The sequence below is a fragment of the Acomys russatus genome, chromosome 2, assembly GCF_903995435.1.
Source record: "Acomys russatus chromosome 2, mAcoRus1.1, whole genome shotgun sequence".
NCBI classification, from domain to species: Eukaryota; Metazoa; Chordata; class Mammalia; order Rodentia; family Muridae; genus Acomys; species Acomys russatus.
Window position 1 is genome coordinate 25,413,962 of NC_067138.1, and position 22,297 is coordinate 25,436,258.

Sequence of the window (22,297 nt, forward strand, 5' to 3'; positions counted from 1 at the left end):
TCACTAACAAAATGAAATATAGACTTCTAATTCACTAACTTACTAAACCTTTACATACTAACTTCTTTATATAGGACACTTAAATTTGAAAGTCTAGTGGAATTAGAAAATATTCCAGGCCTGGTGAGATGGCTCAGAGAGTAAAGGTACCTGATGACCGGGTTTATCCTCAGAACCACATGGTGCAGGAAAAGAACTGATTCCCACAAGTTGTTCTCTGACCTCTAAGTCCATGCCCCACGCACAACAAAATAGATAAAAACATACTAAGAAAATTTAATTTAAATCCCAAAATATTGTACTATTTCTATTTATAAAAATTTCAAGATACAGTGAAACTGTGAAAAATGTTGGCAATAAAAACATAAAGAAAATAAAGAATATATAAATCAAATATACAATAAAGAGTCACCACAATTTATAACAATGTCAAATAATTTTTTAAAAAAACAGAAAAAAAAATCTCTCCCAAAGTATTCCCCATTCAACCATTATTTATTATACCATAAAATTATGGTAATCTTTCCTACCTATAATACATGGATTTTTCACAATTGGTTAAAAAATTCCAAAATTGTATACTGTTAAAATTTTAAAGCCTTACATATATGGATAGATTAACTTTTTGAACAAAGCACCGTAGGTGCTTCTGGATAGCATGCAATGAAGAATCTGAAATGCCTTAGTAATGTCACGGTACCTTTACCATAGCATCCGTGAAATAAATTCATACCAGTCAGCTGGGGAATAACTACCAGAGCCCACTGCTGGCATTGCCCCAGCTAAATTGTGGCATATGTTTATTGATATGCCCATTAATATAAATGATGAATAAGTAAATAACTGAGTCAAGACACAGATGGTGTTGGTTAACAGTGTTATTATTATTAACCGGATATAACTCCTATTGATTCTTCCAGGAAAGTAGAAAATTTAAAAAGCAATTCTCTTTTAGTTCTTGACTATTTCAAAAGATGTACCACACTAAAGTTGCTTAAAATACAGAGACAAAGTACATTTTAAATCTTAACAGAAATTTCTACGTACACTTAACAGCAATTCCTAGAACACTTTAGCAATGAACGTCCAGAATGTCTGTATATAAAATGGCACTATGAATATTGATTAATTATACATGTAATTCAGGTTAGGATATAATGAATTAGGAAACCCAAATTCTATCTTTTCACACAAAACACGCATCACATGAAACCTGAGATATGTAACTAATCTACCAAATAGTAGATAAATATATGTGGTTGTATTTAAGAATGGCTCAGGTATTCTCTCCTAGTTTTTATATTAAAATTAGATGTGTCTTAAAATGTTGTACCTAACTTAAAATTGCAGACATTTTACTTTTAGAAAAATCCCAAAACAAAATAGCCAAATAAACTTGCTTCCCTGAATTACACTACCAAACATAAAAGTTATCTGTATATGGGGTGGGGGGTGGGGTGGGAGGAGTCCTGAAGCTGGTAAAATACCCACAAATTCATTCACGTGAGGCTATATTACCAATACCTGAAAACACAATGACTGGTGTGAGATTCTCACACAGGAACACACTTCACTTGCTCTTACTAAGCTGTTCACCGAAAACCATTCATGGAAGAATGCAGAACATACAGACATCTTGGCTGAGAACATAAACACTTGCCCAAAATCAGACCAGTATTCCAATCACTTACCTTAGCAACGGCTTTCTTTACAGGTCCATGTTGGGCCATCTTCATCTTCAGATGGACAGATGATTGCGTTCACAGCAGGGACCTTGCCAACTTGCCCATATAATTCTTTTGAAAAGCAGCTAGGAGACAGGGTGACCTAGCCTTGCCCTGTGGCTTCCCTCTTAGACGGATAGTCTAGGTCTAGGAGCTGACTGAGAGTAGAAAAAACAACATTCCCCTTCAATACACTGTGAGGCTGGGCCAGCAATTGTGCACCTAGCTTAACTAGGTGCCAGCGGACACTGTCATTGAAATTGTAGACAATTATTCCAATGGAATAAAGGAATTTCAAGGACCTAGGGAAGAGTCCTACCTTGTTCTCATATCTCATCCAAAAGAAATTGACAAATGAATCACAAAATCTTTTTCTTAAAACATTTCATTAAAATACAGTTTGAGTCTTAAGAGCTATAAGAACTTTGTTAAAAATAAGACAAACTTTAAACATTTCTGCTGGGGTGAAAGCAAGGGAAATATTAAACTCTTGATCTCCAAATACACCATTCAAATACCTTATTATCAGTAACTAAACTGCTGAATGAAAATGAGAAAACAGCGACTTTACCTTTTCAAGTGTTTTCCCTTCCAACTGCATCAGACTCATCTTAGGACAATTCAGGCATTATTTGAAGTAAAATGTTAAATAAAGTGGCTTTCCTTGTTTGTTTGTTTGTTTGTTTGTTTGCACTGAATAAACAAACCCGAATTACTGTGGCATTGTAGAAACCCACAGTACTGAAATGGTCCCTAAATGATTTAGAGAAAATCTGACAGCTAAGTCATTTAAAGCCACTGAATTTTTCCACATAGATGTTAATATTAGAACTGACAGTTCTTTTACAATGTTTTAATTTATTTTTTGGTTTTTGGTTTTTGGAGACAGATTTCTCTGTGTAGCCATGGCTGCCCTGGACTCACTTTGTAGAACAGGATGGCCTTGAACTCACAGTGATCTGCCTGCCTCTGCCTCCAGGATGCTCGGATTAAAGGCGTGTGCTACCATGCCCAGCTTAAGGATTCTCTGTCCTCAAACAATTTGACTGTCTTCTATCACATTAAGATTTGTCTAGCAAGGTCTGGCGGTTCACACCTACAGTCCTAGCACTGTTGAAGCTGAGGCAGGAGGATCACAAATTTGAGGGTGATCGGAGCAACTTAACAAGTCCCTGTTATAACAAAACAAAACAAAATGAAACAAAAGGGAGGAAGGAAGGAATAAATACAGGGAAAAAAAGTAATGCTTTTAAGACAGGGCTTGACTCTGCAGCTAGGCTAGCTTGGAGCACTCAGTAATACTCCTTCATCAATCTGCCGAGTGCTGGGACTGCAGGTACGCCTCATCACAATCAGTTAAAAACCGTATTTTAAAATGGCTGAGGTTGTAGTTTGGTGGCACAATGATCTAGCATGTATCCTCAATACCACTGAGAGAAAAAAAACCCAACTGCTTACAACTTGCAATAATTTATATAAAATTATTTCTGGACTCTATTAGTATATCAAGATATACCAACAACTGAAAAGTATAAATTAATTACAAAAGCAAGATAACTTCAATACAATTCTCTTAAAGATAACATAAGAAACTACTCCAGTGATAAAACTAAATACAGAAGCAGTTAATTTTCAACTATAAATCACTGTGGAAAATAAACCTTTGATTAATTGTAAGTAAACCCAGGACACTAACTGTAGCCATGCATCACTTATGTCATTTGAAACTACAAAAGATGAAGAATGCATTGTCTTTCACTCATCTTCCCCTCCAATAAGGCCGAGCTGTCCTATCTCAGTTGACAGTGTCTGATTCTTATCTCAAGGAAATACATGATACACATAAAAGTGCTGCTTTACATTTCATAACAAGTGCTAAGTGGCTAGGCTATAATATATTGGTAGCACCTAATTTCTAGAAAGAAATAATAATAATAATAATAATAATAATAATAATAATAATAATAATAATAATAATAATATCAACTTTAACTGGCCAGAGTCTAAAATAGACCTTCCTAATGCTGTGACCCTTTAAAACAATTATTTTCTTGGGTACTTCATAACTGTTTTGCTACTGTTATTAATCATAATGTAACTATCTGATATACAAGATATCTGATATGCAACCTGTCAAAGTGATCGCAACCCATAGGTTGAGAACCACCGGTCTAAGACAACAGATTTACTTACTGGTCTGACTACACACTACTGTTTTCATTATCTATGACTCACGTATGTGTTCAGCTACAAGAATATGAAAACTCTGCTCATTTGGCTACAGAGAAGCATTTCCAAAACACTCTCTCTAGTCATCTTGAGGGAAGAGGTACACTCTACTGACCTAAAGAGCCAAATCAACTGTATACACACATTTGTATATTAAGTAAACTCATATACATAGCCATAAATAAATGTTTTACTAATGACAAACTCTTCTATGAGGTCAAAATTTACAACTCAAGCTTCTCTAAGATGCTCCCCCAAGTACTTACAGCTGGACAAATGTATTTTGCTTACTGAATAAACACTGTTTTGAAGTAAGCTGACTCCCCCAACTTCCTCCTCCTCCTCTTGTTGACTAAATAAAAATGGTCTTTGTGCTCACAGGTAAGCACTAGGGACCACAGAATGTAAAAGATGCGGGGATGTCTCTGCAAAGAAGAGATGTATAACCTGTTTACAGTCCGGAAACTAGAAATGGATGCAGTCAGCAGCCTGGTGAGGTGTGCTGTCTGTAGGGCCAGGCCTCACTTGACTCACAGACTTTTACACTTAGCTCAGTTACTCCGTACACCCTTATCTTGAGCACTGTTTCTCAGTCAATAGAACCCATATTTATGGGTGTATTTTTAAAGAGTTTCAACATAAACATGCTTTAAACTTTGTTGTATACATGAGATTGAGTTAACTATCATTAGCTGTGCTGAAATATGTCTGAGATAAAGCATCAAGTGTGACTTAGAAGTCTGAACCAACACCGGCACTGAGTAGGGCTGAATCAGTTTCCTTTCTGCCTCATGTGGACCATTACTCTGCTGGCTGTGGTGTTTGCAGAGAGCCCTCAACTCAACACCTAGTCTTTTCAAAGCCTCAGCGAATAAGGCCCCAATACCAATCTGGACCAGAGTGAACATTTGAAAAAGGAACCTTGATGGCTGTCAAGTGAACTTTTGGCTCAGTGGGGAAAGCTGCTTGCTGGCAAATCTGACAACTAGAGTTTGATACCCAGGACCCACATCATGGAAGGCAAGAATCAACTGCTCTAAGTAGATTAATAAAAATGTTTAATAAAATATAAGGGGGGGAGGGGGCTGGAGAGATGACTCAGAGGTTAAGAGCACTGCTTGCTCTTCCAAAGGTCCTGAGTTCAATTCCTAGCAACCAATGGTGGCTCACAACCATCTATAATGAGATCTGGTACCCTTTTCTGGCGTACAGGTACATGCATCCAAAGCATTGTGTACTTAATAAATAAATAAATCTTTTAAAAAACTACAAAAAATAAAATAATAAAATAAAAATGGCATTTTGTAGTGTGTGAAGACTATTAGAGTTCAATAAACTAGCAACAGCAGGGCAATGCTGCTAGAACCTGCCATGACCATTTCTCTCTTGAGGATTAGAGTCATCTTTTCCTGCAGAGGCAAACGTCACTGGCTGCCATCAGAGACCATTTAGCCCAGCCACCCTAAAAATAATCATCTGGTCATTTGTGTTTAGGAAATCCTTTGAAATCAGACCAGTTCATAAGGAAGGTCAGAGAACACCATCACTAAGGAATAAGTAATCCTGCTTCCTATGTCTAAGTACAGTAAACTCTGAGGAACTGCGCTGAGCCATGGATCTGTTCATGTGACACTAACATAGTTCTACAGACATGTATCAATGACTCATTCAAAGAACAAATGATTTCAGACATAAGACCCAAGTTTGTACACTACACATGCAACACAAACACACACACTTACTTGTATTTCTACATTGTACATTATATATTCTAACACTAGTTACTAGATCTCTCACCCTCCCATATATGAGAGCTCACCCTGACCTTCAGCAGATATATATAAGAAAATCTTCAAAGGGTAGCCTGGCTTACTACTTTGGGCAGTGTCATCCCTAAGCTGGTGGTCCTAGGTTACAGTAAGAAAGCAGGCTTAGCAAGCCATAGGGAGCAAGTTAGAAAGCAACCCTCCTCTGTGCCTCTCCTTCAGTTCCTGTTTCCAGGAGTCTACCTGGAGTTCCTGCCCTGACTACATGCAGTGATGGACTTTAAGCTGTAAGCAGAAATAAACTCTTTCCTTGCTAGCTTGCTTTAGGTCATGGTGTTTATCACATCAATAGAAACCTGACTACAATACCACTGCCTAAGAAGTAAGGTACAAATGTTCCAACTGACTTCTTTACAATAGATTAACATAAAAATGTTTCAAAAATAAGCTATAACACTTCAGCAGCTATGTTAATGATTATAAGTGGGATAGCAAAAACATTCAATGTCACAAGGAAGCACTTAGATTACTCTTCACTGAATGTATGAATCATCATTTCTGGAATTAGTTTAAAAATCTGCATAACAGTAACAATTTTTTTTTAATTTTAATCATTTTACAATCATGTGACAATATTTTTTTTTGGTGTGTGTGCAGGGGGGGGGGTGTTATTCAAGTCAGGGTATCTCTGTGTAGCCTGGCTGTCCTGGACTCTCTTTGTAGACCAGGCTGGTCTCAAACTCACAGCGATCTGCCTGCCTCTGCCTCCAGAGTGCTCGGATTAAAGGTGTGAGCCACCATGCCTGGCTCGTGAGAACATTTTGTGAGATAGAGAGATGGGGGGGGGGGGGGGGAGGCTGAGGTGTCCCAGTAGATGCCAGCGATGCAAGTAAGGACCTGAGTCTGTACTCCCAGAGGCATATAAAAAAACCAAGCATGCTGGGTTGAAGAGCTTCAACTTGGGTGAGAGACTGTGTCTGAAAAGTACAAATGAAGAGTGACAGAAGAAAGAGATCCCGCATCAATCTCTGGCCTCAACACATACACACATGTATGCATACCTTCATGTCCATACTCACATTAACAAGCACACCTACCCACACACAACATTGAATACAAAAATATAAATGAAACATGTAAACAACCTTCAAACTGATTTGTTATACTATACAAAATAAAAATCATTAAAACCATAGCACATTTTACTGCTACCAGGACCACTTCTTAACAATAAACCTGACGAGAGCTGTCTTAGTGACTCATCTTCCTTAAGCTTGTTGATTAATGACAAGAAACTAAACCTTCATGTATCAACAGATGAAATGTATTAACAACTAATACGGTCCAGTAACAGAGCTTACTGGAGATTTTATGCCTTCATTTTTATTACTTTTATATTTTCTAAGTTGAAATATATTAAAAGACTTCTTTTGGGCACATTAGTTTCAATTTTAAAACATATGTTACAGGAAATTCAGCAATTCAAAAAAAATCTCAGTAACTAGGTAAAAATTAATCATGCCCACATCTCAAGAATCAGCACAACATTAGTCATTAGAAGAAAAACAATGAGGACACAAACAGATACTAAAATTTAATTGCAGTTTCTTATTAAATAATTTGAGCTAAAAACCTTGATTTCTGTTAAGTATGTTTCTTTGGAATAAATGCAGTAGGCAATTGAAAATGACTGAAAGTATGAATTATGTTTTAATTATTTATAAAAAGTTGTTCAGGCTCTGGAGAGAGGGCTCAGTGATTTGGCACACTTGCTCTTGCAGAAGACTGTGGTTAGAATTCCAGCACCCACATGGCAGCTCTCAAACTCTATAACTCCAGTGCAGGATCTGACACCATCTCCTGAACTCAGTGTGCACCAGGCTCGTATGTGGTTGCACACACAGACATATAAACAGAACACTCATACACATAACATAAATCTACAAGAGATAAAGTGTTTTGCAAATTGATAATTTACCTGTCCAACATAGATCTATTGTGTCACTAAAAAAACATAACCTGAACATTTCAACTCTGTCAATCTTGCCTGAAGTGCTTAAGAATCAATTTATAACCACACCTCTGCTGCACAAAGCCTCAGTTGGGCTCCAAGAGCTGTTTTCTTCAAGCATTATTCACACTAGGATAGATACAAATTCGTAACAGAGGAGGAGACAAAAAGCAAATGGCAAGAGGAAGAGGAAGAAAAGCAAAAGAGCAAAACAGGAAACTGCCCTCCCAGGAAGACATTCAGAGTGCAGTGACTGTCCTAAGCTTCCTGTGTTTCCTATCTTTTGTAAGGCTATCTCTATTGCAAACTATGACAAACCACACAAAATGGCATGCCAAAGCCCTACATACAGTAAGCTATTTCAATTCACGGGCTTTCTTTCAAATTCAAGCCTAAGAGCCCTTGATCCATAAAACTGTCAAGGCAGAATTTCAGTATTATTACACCCCAAATCTTCACTTTCACTGCTGGCCAAGGATCAACACCCACGTAATATGTCTTGGAAAGAGGAGCCAGAGTTAAAGTAAACAGTTCCATAAAATGGAGTCTGACACATACAGACGTATTTACACAGTAATTTCCACTAAACTTATTATGGAGTAACTGAATACTATAAGGAGGGAGCTTTGTATGATGACATACAAATTATGGTACAAACAGAAGACAGGATGTTAAACTACTACTCAAAAGGTTTAAAACCAGTAACCAAAATGTACTTTGAGTACAAACATCCTGTTTTCTATTCAGATGATACCATATGACATTTAGTAAGTGAAAACCCAGTCATCACGTATTATTTATCTATATTTTAATTTAAAAATTACATGGTAACTTTCCTATTTTTTTCTCATTGCATAGCACAGAGATTTCTTCTGTATTTACTTAACCAGGATCAACAATACTGTTCAAGAACCAGCATACTACACATAATTGTTCTTACAGTGAAACTACGGGTATAAATACTTACTTATCAAAGCTATCGCTATTTTTGATGAAGCTCTCCAGTTTTTCCTTGGCATATTCCACCACATCTGAATGAAGTTCAATCCCATGATTTATTCCAAAAGGACCTGTAATTGTAGCAGCGGTTTTTACAACAATATTAATGATATGCCCCAGAGTTCTACTTTCTGTGCACTTATCTATCCATGGCATTTAAAGAGGGCAAGAAATAGGCAAACATCTACTAGCTGGATTTTAGAGCTGAATGAAAAACTATGTACATAGATTCAGTATAGTAAGGTGGAGGGGTGTTTGCCTACTTTCTATGACGAGGAAGAGGGAGTGAACACAGTAGCGAGAGATTATAGGGCTATTAACTTACAGGTCTCCAAAGACATATTTTTGGCAGGAATCTATGGTCCAAGTAATCACAGATCTCCAGGTTTACGTGGTGGTGACACTTTGCAGCTCTGAGTCTGGAACCAGACCTTGTCCCAGGCACCATCTGCCCCTCCAGCCCACTGTGTTGCTAACTTGCGTCCTCAGGCTGGCCTTCAAGTCACCATGTAGTCCATGCCAGTCTCTAACTTGATTCTCCTGCCTCAACTTCCAGAGTTGTAAGGGGAAAGATGCAAGCATCACCATAGCCAGCTGAGGCTGAATCTTTACTATAAAGCCGGACAATAGTGGCACACACCTTTAATCCCAGCACTTGGGAGGCAGAGGCAGGTGGATTCCTGTGAGTCTGAGGCCAGCCTGGTCTACAAAGGGAGCGCAAGACAGCCAAGGCTACAGAGAAACCCTGTCTCAGAAAAAAAAAAAAAAAGAATCTTTACCATAACCTTTACTTATCATTTATTCAAAATCTGGTGGTCCTCACGTGTGCAGTTAAGAGTTCCAGAAAACTTCATGCCTTTGACACCATACTTCTGTTTACACATGGTGATGGCTGAAGAGACCTCCACGGAGAAGGGCTGGAGAGCTGAGCTTACTCAATGCTCCCCTGTAAGTGGCAGATAATATTTTCTCACGGAGATCTAGGGCACAGTATTTACTAAGGTTACTATTGCACATCCTGTGTCCACAATCCTTACAAAGGTAGTCACATGACTGCAGCTGAACCGCAAGTTCTCCTCATCAGCTGAAATGGAACCTAACAGGTGTGTGCTTTGTATTCTTTTAGTCTGAGAGATATCCTGAGAAGGTTGTGTTTTCTTCTGAATCTTGTTTTGGGGAGGGAGTCGCTCTCTGTGTAGCCCCAACTATCCCTGAACTTAGACATTCTCCTGCTTCTGCCTCTGGAATGCTAGGATTAAAGGTGTGTGCTACCATGCCTAGCTTAATAATTTTCCTTAAAATAATTCTGTAACTGGAGATGTCCTCTACTGTCTGTCACAAGACAATGAATTTCAGACTTGTATTTATTAACCATGAAGTACTTTAAAGTAAAGAGAGTCAACTACAGATGATCAAATTTAGATGTTCAGAGAGTACAAAAAAATTTGACACAAAATGTTCACAGTCTTCGAATCAAATATCAAATGTATATTCTTTCTCTTGCCATCACATTCTTTTTAATTACTTATTTAAACAAAACAGAAAACTGATTTTTACCAAGAAAATGTATTTAGACAAGAAATTTTAACAAAGAATTTGACTCAGCAAACACAACACAGGGATTAGTTTCTTTCCTCCCCCCCTTCAGTTTGGTGAGGTTTTGTTTTTGTTTGGGAGGTGGGGTGGGGAGCTGAGACAAGGTCACACTGAAATGTTATGCAATGGAGAATGACTTCAAGAGTTGGTCCTGTCACTTCTCAAGTAATGGGATTATAGGCAGTAGTCACCATGCCAACCAACCTGAAATATTATGTTTTTAAACATGAGCAAACTGAGGCAATCCTAAGCACTTCTTCTTTACTGTTTCCTTGTAAACTGGTAAGCTTTGATCCGAAAACTGAAATGTCAGTCCAACATCATTTAATACTTCCTGATACTAAAAGCAGTAAAAGATGTTTTTTTAAAAAAAATCCCCACCCCCAAATTATACGTAGAATCCAACACACAGTGATGTCACCCTTTAACACATACCCAATCTGAGCATCCTAAGAACTTGAGTTTCCAAGAGTCTATACATGCCAGAGAAAGTTCAGCCTAGAAACACTTGGAGGAGAGTCAGGTAGATTAAGGAGATAATACGTTCAAAGTATATTACAGACACGAAAATAGCCTTGTGCAACCTTGTACAATAAAGTAATAGTAATAGAAGTATGTGCTTTAAAGCTTGTTCAAGTTAAAGCTGTCTTAGAGACAGTCACCTATAACTGAAGCTGAGGTGTAGAAAATGCTGGCTGGTATTTTCCTTCACCTGTCAGAAAATGGCACTTTTAAAACTGCAGCTATCAGTAGCTGAAATTGTTTGAAAGTCGTCTTAGCCTTGTCCACCTCACCTGTCTGTAGACATGGGAGACCACATGCATCAGCTACTTGTGTCTTTCAAGTACCATTTTCATTTTTAACTTGAAATAAAAATTATTAAAAATTAAAGTGAAAAGTTAATATCAAACTGTAATCACTTAATAAATACTACAGGTAAGAAAAGCCTTACCACCAAATTAATCTCAATTTGCTTCTATCTTCCATGATCCACTCAGGTAAAATCTAAGAGAAACTTGGGGTCCCATTATCCATTAATACTTTAGTAATAATTTTCGAACACTTTGTGCAAAAATAAGATACGAACAAAATATTGCTAGCATTCTATATTTCCTATAAGACCAAATGCAAAAGCTAAGAATCTGAAAATGAAGGTTTCCATTGCTATTTCAAGCTGCCTAATTTACACAAGAGTGTAGACTTGAGACTAGGTCAAAAGGACAAAGACAGGCTGTTCCTCACTTCAAGATGCTTCCATTACTGTCTTAAAGCACTCTTATCAGCTTTCAGAAATGGGACATTTCTGTAACTATCTTTTATTTTTGGAGGTTATAAGTATATTATTCTCCCTTCCTTTCCATCCTCCCAAACCCTCTGAACCCATCTTTCAAATCCATGACCTTTTTTCTATTAACTCTTGTTACATACATATATTATATTTACATATCTATTACATATATATTCCTAACTACATAAATACAACCTTCACAGGATATATGATGTTACCTGTATGTACGGTTTCAGGGCTGACCGTTTGGTACTGGATAACCAATTGCTGTACTCTTTCCTGGGGAAGACTATTTCTCCTACTCTCATCATTCTGAAAGAGCATTTTGTATATTTTTTTAAAATTTCATTGTATTTTTCCTCCATGTGAGGGTATCAGATCCCTAGGAGTGAGAGTGGTAGATAGTTGTGAGCTGCCATGTAGGTGCTAGGAATTGAACCCAGGTTCTCTGGAAAAATAGCCACTGTTCTTATGACCCATCTTAAGGAATATGTTTTCTTACCTAACTTATTTTTCATATCATCATAACATAAGACAGTTAATAATTTCAGAAGTAGAATGTATGGTGGTCCAGCTGTAACACCATACTCAGCAGACTGGGGCAACAAGATCAAGTTTAAAGTCTCAACTATATAGTTGGGGGGAAAACAATTTTCCCTCAGTAATATATTAAAAACTATTTTCAAACACAGCATAAATATATACAGAGAACACACTATTAAAAGATAATACAGACCTTTGTTTTAAAATGGAATTGTTTAATTTTAAAGCAACATGGAGGCATATCTTTATCACGTAATAACCAAGCCATTAGCAGTAAATCAAAATTAAAAGATAAAAGATATTAGTAAAGGCAGGATCCATGGACAGGAGGGGAGTCTCAGCAGTTAAGAGCATGTGCTGCTCTTGCAGAGGACTCGGGCTCCTAGTCTCAAACTCCTGCCTGTAACTCAAGCTCCAAGGGCCTCCAGAGGCACCTGTACTCTTATACACATATTCAAAGGAACACACGCCTGCGCGCGCGCGCGCACACACACACACACACACACACACACACACAAATAATGGTAAAAAAGTAAAAAGCAGAGCTGAAATAGCAATGCTATTATAGTCACAGAATGTGCTCTCAACTAGAACACATCAAGTTGTCATAAATGTGGGACAATGCTGATAGTTACAACTCAAAAAGAGAACCACAGGGAAATAGGACACAGGAAACTGAAGGCACAGCCAGCTACTTCTGAAAGTGGAGACTGAAACGTCTAAGGTAGGAATGCCATCTCATTATACACTGTTAAAATGTGTTTTACCTGGGCTGGGTGTGGTGGTGCATATCTTTAATCCCAGCACGTGGGAGGCAAGGACAGGTGGATCGCTGTGAGTTCGAGGCCAGCCTGGTTTACAAAGTGAGTCCAGGACAGCCAAGGCTACACAGAGAAACCCTGTCTTGAGAGAAAAAAGAAAAAAGAAAAGAAAAGAAAAGCAAGCATTCTACCCATGAACACATGCAACCTGTCAATTAAAACCTAACAGGCTAGGACTAAGGAGGTGTTAACAGAAAAGTGCTTGCTGTGAAAGTATGGGAAACCAATTCTGAATCCCAGAACCCATCTAAATCCAAGCTCCTTAGCTTGTCTGCAATCCCCGTGTTCCTACTGCAGATGGAAGGCCAAGCAAGAACCCCAGAAGCTCACAGGCTGACTAGTCTAGCTATGCAACAATAACAACAGAGAATCTCTGTCTCAAACAAGGTAGAAGAGTGATGACCAACACCTGGGGATGGCCTCTGAGCGCTACAAGCCTGCTGTGGCATGCGCTCACGCCACCCTACCCCACGTGAAATGTTAAATCTACACAGGGGTCAAGGTGATCTTCAGCTGTTTATCCTAGTCAAGGCCAAAATGGTTACATGAGATCCTGTCACAGGAAGGAGAAGATAAAATAAAAATAAAAAAATAAAACACTATGAAAGTTTAGTTTTTTAAAAAAGGCATTATTATGTATATCAAACAACAGTATAAGTTGCCAATGGGAAGAAAGAAAACAGTTCTCTAGATGAAATGTGAATGTGATTTTGTATTCAATACAATTCAATGCTATTTATTCAAAGAAGCCAAGAAAGATTATAAAATAATAAAGGCTTCATTCTATAATAAACAGTTTTAAAGAGAAAATACTAACAATTGATACAGCTTTTAACAATTAACTTCCAAAGAGAAAATTGAAAGAAACAGTTTATTAAAACAAATAAGAGTACTAAGAAATATCTAGTCTATATATTAGAAATTACTTAAGACTGACTAAAGTTCATATATCATAAATAACAAATGTAACAAAATTCTAATGTAATAAAGACCAATTATCTCTTTTAACAACTATACCTAGCCCTAACCGGCTCACATATACATCAGTTAGTCAATAATAAAAGTGTACATGTAACGGTCAGTAATTACTAGATAAAACGCAGTAACTATTCTATTTGCAGCTGTGTCTTCTTCACCTGATAACACACATACAATAGCCATCCGCAGGACCCAAAGCTTTACACTACACAAATGATGCTCACTCTGCTATTGGCATTTTATATAAGGCTAATTCACAGAACACAATCCAGACAAAGGGAGATCTTAACAGAGAACTGGAAGAACCACTAGAAGGAAATGATCAGACCTGCAAGTTCAGTTGGGAACACTTAAAGCCAAACTGTATGGTGTTCTTCCCTGTGGAACAACCTAGGATTGGTTGTTTTTGTTTTTGTTTTCGAGGAGGGGGGGCGGTTTGAGACTGGGTTTCTCTGTGTATTCTTGGCTATCCTCGAGACTCACTTTGCAGACCAGTCTGTCCTCAAACTCACAGCGATCCACCTGCCTCTGCCTCCCGAGTGCTGGGATTACAGGCGTGTGCTACCATGCCCAGCCGCAACCTAGGATTAATCAACTACTTCCTGGAAATTATTTTTTACTCTAAAAGGAATCTTGAGGATCCACAACTGCTTACTTAAAAGTGCCTCCTTTGCAGGGAAGTATCAGAGGTAACAGACCATCAGAAATTATGACATGATCTATCTCCTCTTACAGACCATGTTAGGGACACAAGCAGCATTCTAACCTACAGAAGTGGTTCTCAGCCATGATGGTACATCAATAACCTAGGAACATAAAAGTAGGACAAACATGACCTGTTTAAAGCCATTATTCCTGGGTCCTACTGCACACATGCCAAAGGCAATCCCTCTAGGGTGTGGCCTGGTCAGGCTAAAGTAATAACACACATCCAGGGCTCTGGTGCAGAAATGTACCCTTCCTAATTATTATACAAAGCCCACCCTGATTTTCTAAAACAAACACACACACACACACACACACACAGCAGTATTCTTGCCTCAGGACAGGGTTAAAGGCATATACCACCATGCCCAACTCAGATGAGTAACTCTCAGTGCTTTGGACCATTCGAATCTCTGTTTTCATTTGTAAAGTAATACCAAAAGTTAACAATGACTAATGTAAAAACATTTGGCTAAGCCTTAATATTTACCACAAGGGGGAGTAGATGAACTGGCTATTTGGTTTCTATGAAACCAATATACAGTCAATTATATTAAATTAGACATATAAGATACCTTTTAATAAATTATATTGGTTATTAATAACCCTAGTTATATTATTTTTAATTTTTTATTAATTCATTCATATTCCATCTCAATAGTTATCCCATCCCTTGTATCCTCTCATTTCTCCCTCCCACTTTCCCCCTATTCCCCTTCACTATGACTGTGACTGAGGGGGACCTCCTCTCCCTGTATATACTCATAGGGTATCAAGTTTCTTCTTGGTAGCCTGCTATCCTTCCTCTGAGTGCCACCAGGCCTCTCCATCAAGGGGACGTGGTCAAATATATGGGGCACCAGAGTTTGTGGAAAGTCAGTCCCCACTCTCCACTCAACTGTGGAGAATGCCCTGTCCATTGGCTAGATCTGGGTCAGGGTTCAATGTTTACTACATGTATAGTTCTTGGATGGTGTCATTGTTTGAGCAGGACCCCTGGGCTGAGATACATCCGTCATCATAATGTTCTTCTTGTAGATTTCTAGGACCCTCTGGATCCTTCTATTTCCCCATTTTCCCATGCTTCTCTCGCCTAAAGTCCCAATAGGATGTCCTCTCCTCTGTCCCACTTTCCTGATAAGTGAAGACTTTCATGGGACATGCCCCTTGGGCTAGTGTCCAGATATAAGTGAGTATATACCATCTGAGTCTTTCTGCTTCTGGGTTAACTCACTCATTATGATCATTTCTAGTTCAATCCATTTGTCCACAAATTTTGGAAATTCCTTGTTTTTAATAGCTGAAGCCACATCCCATCAACAGAAACAGCAAAATGACTAAAGGACAGCATAAGAACACAAACAGCAACTCTAGTTATATTAAATAAGACATTTAGAAATTGAAGTAACTAAATTTGTAGATATGACAGGTAAAACTGAATTATAGTAGCACAGCGTGTCAGAACTTAGACAGCTAGTTTCATGACACCGTGTGTGTAATCCTTGCACCTGGGAAGTGAAAACAAGAGGATCAGGAGTCAAGATCACTTTGGCTACAGTTAAGCTCAAACCTAAACTGCATGGGCTCTGGTCCCCCAGCAAACCAAACACGTGGGAGGGAGGGCGTGTGCGGTTCTCAGAGTTCTGCATATTCTATCTAACAGTGATCAAGGACAACTACTGTCCACCTTTTCCTAAGTCTTGCCATGTAACAGTTTAGTGATTCTCAAGATGAGAAACTTATCTCTCCTCTCTGGGTTTGGAAAAAGCCTAATGAAAAAGTGCTAGAATTTGCCAGTTAACATCTTAAAAGGCACCAGACTCATCCAAGACATAACTACCACTTCTCCTTTTTACTTCATTTTAGCAATTGTTGAGACACTACCTCATGAATTTTTTGTTGTTAGTGGCTTTTAAGACAGAGTCTCATTGCAGTTTGGTCTGGCATTGAACTCTTGAACTTGATATGTAATTAAGGATTTTTTCAAATTCATGATATTTCTTCCTCTACCCCCACCCCGACTCCCAAATTTATGGAGCTTCAGAGCTTGATCCAAATTCTTTTGCCAAAATTAATTTCCCCAGAATTTAGACTTTTCCCCCTGGTTTTGTTTGTTTGTTTGTTTTGTTTTGTTTTTAAAGACAGGGTCTTCTTTTGTAGCTCAAGCTGGTCTTGAACTTCAAGCCTCCCATTCTGTGCTGGAATTACAGTTGCCACTACAATGCTCATCTCACATTTATGGCACCTGAAGGCATCAGGGCCAGCCAAAGACTGACTCACCAAAATGTGTTTTTATGGAGCAGAATGAAGAGCTAATAGAGAAGTGCTATGGTTCTCTACTGGCCATTCTCAGCAGCTGATATAGGGTCTAATGTAAATACTTCATAAGCATATGATAAAGGAAAGAAATTGCAAATTTATACCAAAACCAGTATTAGGGAATAAGTCTTACAAATGAATATATTAGATTCAAACCTAATTTAATAGAAAAATTGAAGACATTAAATATTTACTTTTTATCTGTAAGACAATTTTCTTTTCACTTCAAGCTAATTCTCATCCCTGTAGGCATCCATCACGTAAGTATTATTTAAAAATCAAGGTGCCCTTAGGGCTTCATGTTACCGTGCAAGTGAGGAAGTCATTGGATTAAATGCAAGAAAAAGAAAAAAAAAAAGGAAAGCCATTTCAAAGCATGCTTTTTTACTTTTGGGTTTTAAGACCTGGACATTGAATGTGTTGCCTGCTCTATGGTGTAAGATTAAAGAGGCTGATATTCAAGTCTTTACCTAAGGCAGTTTAGAAGAAAACTGCGCCTTTCACCAAGAAAAGAAACACAGGACAAAGAAGAAAATATAATGAATTTTTTGTATTGTGTGGAAAAGAACTGAGGGAAGGACTGGTTGAGGACATGGACTGAATGTGTAAGGATGCAGGCTGGGAGTCCTCTCCAAAGTCCATGTCCAGACCTGGGCAGGGAGACTCTGAGGTTGTGGAAATTCATGGGTCCTTCAACAATCAAGGATACTGAAACCAAATAAAATAAAATAAAAGTGAGATCTATCCTTCACTATAGGAGAAAACTAAAGGGTGTTTTGTTTTGTTTTGCTTTGTTTAATGGACAAAGCATTTACAAAAACAGTAGGCATTCTGGAAATTAGACATCCAAAGAGAAAAGGGGTGTTATGAAACACTGTGTTCAAGATACAACAGGTCCGAACCCTGACAATCATGAACACACGGCAGCTGAGGATGCCTGCAGAAGACCCACATATGTCTATTGCCTGCAATATTACATTATGGATGAAGGAGAGGGATGTGCTACTGAACCCCTCTATCCTTCCCTGATGAGCTTTTGGCAGAGGAGGGGTATCATTTTCTTCAGGAGTATGGACACTGGTAAGCTACCCATGCACCAGTAAATAGCCTCTATTGTGCTCACACACGTAACTGCGTCTGAAACAAAGACAGAGAGGGGAAGACTAATGGAAAGAAGGGTTCAAGAGTGGAAAGGAGGGCAGTAAAAGTATGAATATTACACAACACACTGCATGAAACACTCTCTTATACATGTGTGCATGTATGCACGTGGCACACACACAAATAAATAAAAGTTCAAGAATGGAATAGGCTGACTCTGTTAGAAGGCAGACTTAAGCAGAATGTGAAGAGTGATTCCAGGGAAAACAAAAGCCTCCCTGCAAACCAAGGAAGCCTGTGAATTATAGTCAACTTCTGCCACTATTTGACACACTCAGCTTAACACACAACATAGCCTAAGGACGACTGTACCACAAGGAAAGAAACAATTCTACAGCTGTGAGCTTTGATACTACAAGACTGGTTCATGAACTCTTTCACACAGAGAAACAAATGCAAAAAGGCAGTAGTTTTCTGAAAGTGTTCTACTCTTCTAGTAGTTATAGTCTGTAAAGTCCAACAAACACTGTCAAAAGGAACACTCTGTGTGTGTGTGTGAGAGAGAGAGAGAGAGAGACAGACAGACAGACAGACAGACACACACACACACACACACACACACACACACACAGAGACACAGAGACACAGAGACACAGAGACAGGGGCGGGAGATGGAGAAGGATAGATTACAATTTTACATACTAAAATTTCATCGTGATAGAATCTACTTAATTTTACTAAAACTCAGAATGTGACTTGCCTAAGGTTGTCACAGGGACTGGTGTCATATTTAAGATTCAAGCTCCACTCACTGGCCTCAGTTCAATGCAGTGTCTTGCCCAACACAAGCAAGAGAATTCTTGCACTTCTAGTAGGAACACACACAAGTGACTCAACATTTCTTCTCCTCTGCATCAGAGCTGCACCAAAGTGCTGCATTCTTAGGAGCTACAAAAGTGCTAAATTCATTGGGGAGGGGGTCACAAAAGCACTGCACTCATAAACCTTACAACTAAATTTGGCAAAAGCAAAAAGGAGCATCTGCTATAGAGATGTTAATACCAAACATAGACAAGTAAACCATTTAGAATACCTTTCTATCACTAAGGGGATTTCCTCACACTTTCTAACAATGTTTGATGTAATAAACCTAGAGAAACAATTACTCTGAAAATGAATGATTCCATGGTATGTTATCTGCATGCCATTTGCTGCTATTAATTTGTAAAAGGCAGCAATAATAACCATAAAGAAAATCACCAGAACACCAACTTTTAGAGGCAGCAGCAGCAACAAGCACGGGTGACTCATTATGACACCACAGACACTTACATTGCTGCTCTACTAACAAAAGCAGGGAAGTGAAATCAACCTATGTTCATCAACAGATGAACACATAATAAAAGGGTGGTGCATACAGACAGTGGAATATTATTCAGCTGTAAAGAAAAAAATCTACAGTAAAATGGGTGAAATTGAAAAAAATATAAAGCAAGGTAGCTCTGTGTGGTTGCTCACATAGGTGGCTCTTACCTCCTATTACATCTAAACATCCAGATAGGAGAATAGAGGCTCCAAAAACAAGAAAGGCATCCATGAGACAAGAAAAAGGAAGCTTTGAGAGGGAATCAGAGAATAGAACATATGAATACTAAAATAGAAAAGGGAATATTAATGGCAAGAGGGCAGGCACAGTGGGGAAAAAAAGGCATGAACTGAAAATCAATCACAAGGAAGCAGGTGTGAAAAAAAAATTGTTTTTTAAAGGCATGCTAATAATGGAATACACGATGTTGGGATGGAAAACAAGATGCACAGATGCCTATATAGGACTAAACAGTGCAGTGTACACAGGCACTTTGACAGCTTAAGTATGATAAGACTAAGAGAAAACATTCTCAAGAGATATTTGTTCACAACCAAAACCAAGTCACTTTGAAGAATGTTCATCATTACTTAAAATTCAGAAATCTTTTCTTAAAACACAGAATAAAGGACCAAGACTAAAACCAACACTTAATGTGGGAAATAGAAATTCCCTTAGGAGGATGTGTTCTATCTCACAGGAACAAGGAGCTGGGGCAGGACCACTTTAAGGACGTCTGTACAGAATCTGAAGAAACATTATAAAATCCTATGCTAAAAATGCTTACATACAAAGCACAAAGGAATACAAGCAACAATAATAACGTGCAAAGAGCAGGGGAAAACCTTGCACAGACCCTGCACCAAAGCTATGCAAATAACCAACTAGTACTGAACAGATGCTCACTTCATTAATTATGGAAGTGTCAAACTGAACCGCCAATGAACCAACAATTCACATCCACTTATATGGCTACTAAAAGAATAAAAGGCTCCAAGTCTTAAAAGGGAGGTGAAGCTCAGTGGTAGACTGAATGTATGCTTAGTATACACAAGGCCCTAAGTTTTTGGTGGTGCTGAGGCCAAATTTTAAGTCTGGCAATTTCTTAAAAAGCAAACATAATTTTACCTTCTGCCCAACAATCCCAGCTCTGTGATCTACACAGGAGAAAGAAATTGTCTACCCAAGACTTTCTATAGAATTCTCAGGGCAGTACTCACAAATAGGCAACAGCAGTAAAAAAAAAAAAAAAAAAAAAAAAAAATCAATTGTGAACTGATTTAAACAAAAATGTGATGACATTTATCCCTGGGGTCACGGACTCCACAAGTGAGTTGTGAAGCCACAGCTGGGTGTCAGAAACCAGATGCAAAGAACACTGTGTGCTCCTACTGCTAGTAAAGGCCCAGAAGGCAACCTAGAGGAGCAGCTGCCTGCCAAGGCTACAGCAGGAACCAAGAGTGGGAACGACTGAACACAGCCTAACAACAGAGGCAGTTAAAGATTAGACTGTGGCAAAGTTAGTACAACACTACATTTCTAGTAATAAATCACCAAGTTAAAGACTTAAAAACCGTAAACTTGGGCTGGAGAGATGGCTGTGGTAAGAGTACTGGCTGCTCTTCCAATTCAATTGCCAGCGCCCACACGCGGCTCACGGCTTTCTGTAACTCTAGTCTCAGGGGGTCCAATGCCTTTTTCTGGCTTCCAAAAGAACAAGGCGCACACATGGTGCACAGACATATGTGAAGGCAAGGCACTCATACATATAAAATAAAAATAAAACAGGGAAAGGATAAGCGTTATAGTATATAAACTATACATTATTAAAGAAGAGGGGATGAGGGGGAGCAAAGACATATACAAATGCAGAGGGAGAACATTTTCTGAGGGCAAAGGCAACATAAGCATTCTGAATAAGGATTATTTAACATCCTAATACACACACACACACACACACACACACACACACACACACACACACTCTATATATAGGTTCCATCAGGAAAATCAGAATAAATCGCCCAGCTAAAAGGAATGGGATGAAGAGGAACCACCCCTGCCTGAATCAGCAGCTATAAGAATGACAGGAATGGTGATGGTTTGGTATTTAATTCAATTTTAAAAGTTTTGGGAAGCTTCTTTTTCGTTCTCTCCATTTAATTGTACAGGAACAAATATAGTGCTGAGATTCCTCTGTAAAAATCCTGAGCTCTGGGAAGACAGTTACATGAGCAGAACAGAATTCATTTTGAATTTGGAACTGAAGATGATGTTTTAATCCAACATAATAGGGTTTGAAGTGATCTACTCTCCAAGTCTGGAGCAAAATGAAACTTACAGATAACTGTTTTCAAGTATACTTTAACTGTCAAAAACTATCTGAAGAAAACTCTAACTTCCCCTCACTGAACAAGAATGCTCTAATTATGGCCCATCCTCCATACTCCACTTTCTGAGGTGAGACAAGAAGTCCCCAAAGGCATCTTATCCCTGAACTGCATACTAGCAAACCAGAGACGGCCTGCTCCCCAGCTGCTGCCCGCATCACTGTAACAGAACCATGACAAGCACATGCCGAGCAACAGGCTTCTTTAATGTGGCGGCCATGCAGGAGGGGCCACACGCACATAGTCAGAGAATTACAGGCTATGTGTAAGCACTCCTCCAGGTTCACATGACTGTTTTGTTTGCCCTCCCTCTGGTTTAACACATGAAATACAAATCAAAGTATGAGGGTGTAGGGTAGAGCAGTTAGCAGATTAAAATTCAGCTATGATCATTGCCTCACAATTGTCCTTTCTTGTCTTCATTTTTAAGTATTTTTCACCAACTATACAGTTCTAATAAA

At 38.5% G+C, this 22,297-nt stretch overlaps 1 protein-coding gene across 2 annotated transcripts in view; it reads right to left on the reverse strand.

Moving 5' to 3' along the window:
• Positions 1 to 22,297, reverse strand: part of Pcmtd1 (protein-L-isoaspartate (D-aspartate) O-methyltransferase domain containing 1) — a 72,729-nt gene that overhangs the window by 15,865 nt on the left and 34,567 nt on the right. The window contains exons 1-2 of one of the 2 annotated variants that reach the window (XM_051159417.1): positions 8,698 to 8,779; positions 1,692 to 1,882 (exon numbers count right to left, since the gene is read on the reverse strand). Coding sequence is in view for 1 of the 2 variants with exons in the window: in XM_051159411.1 (XP_051015368.1) it covers positions 8,698 to 8,800 (103 nt within the window). In the remaining variant the exon portion in view is untranslated. Of the gene's footprint in view, positions 1 to 1,691; positions 1,883 to 8,697; positions 8,801 to 22,297 lie in introns of those variants that run through there. The other variant, XM_051159411.1, reaches the window with a different exon arrangement.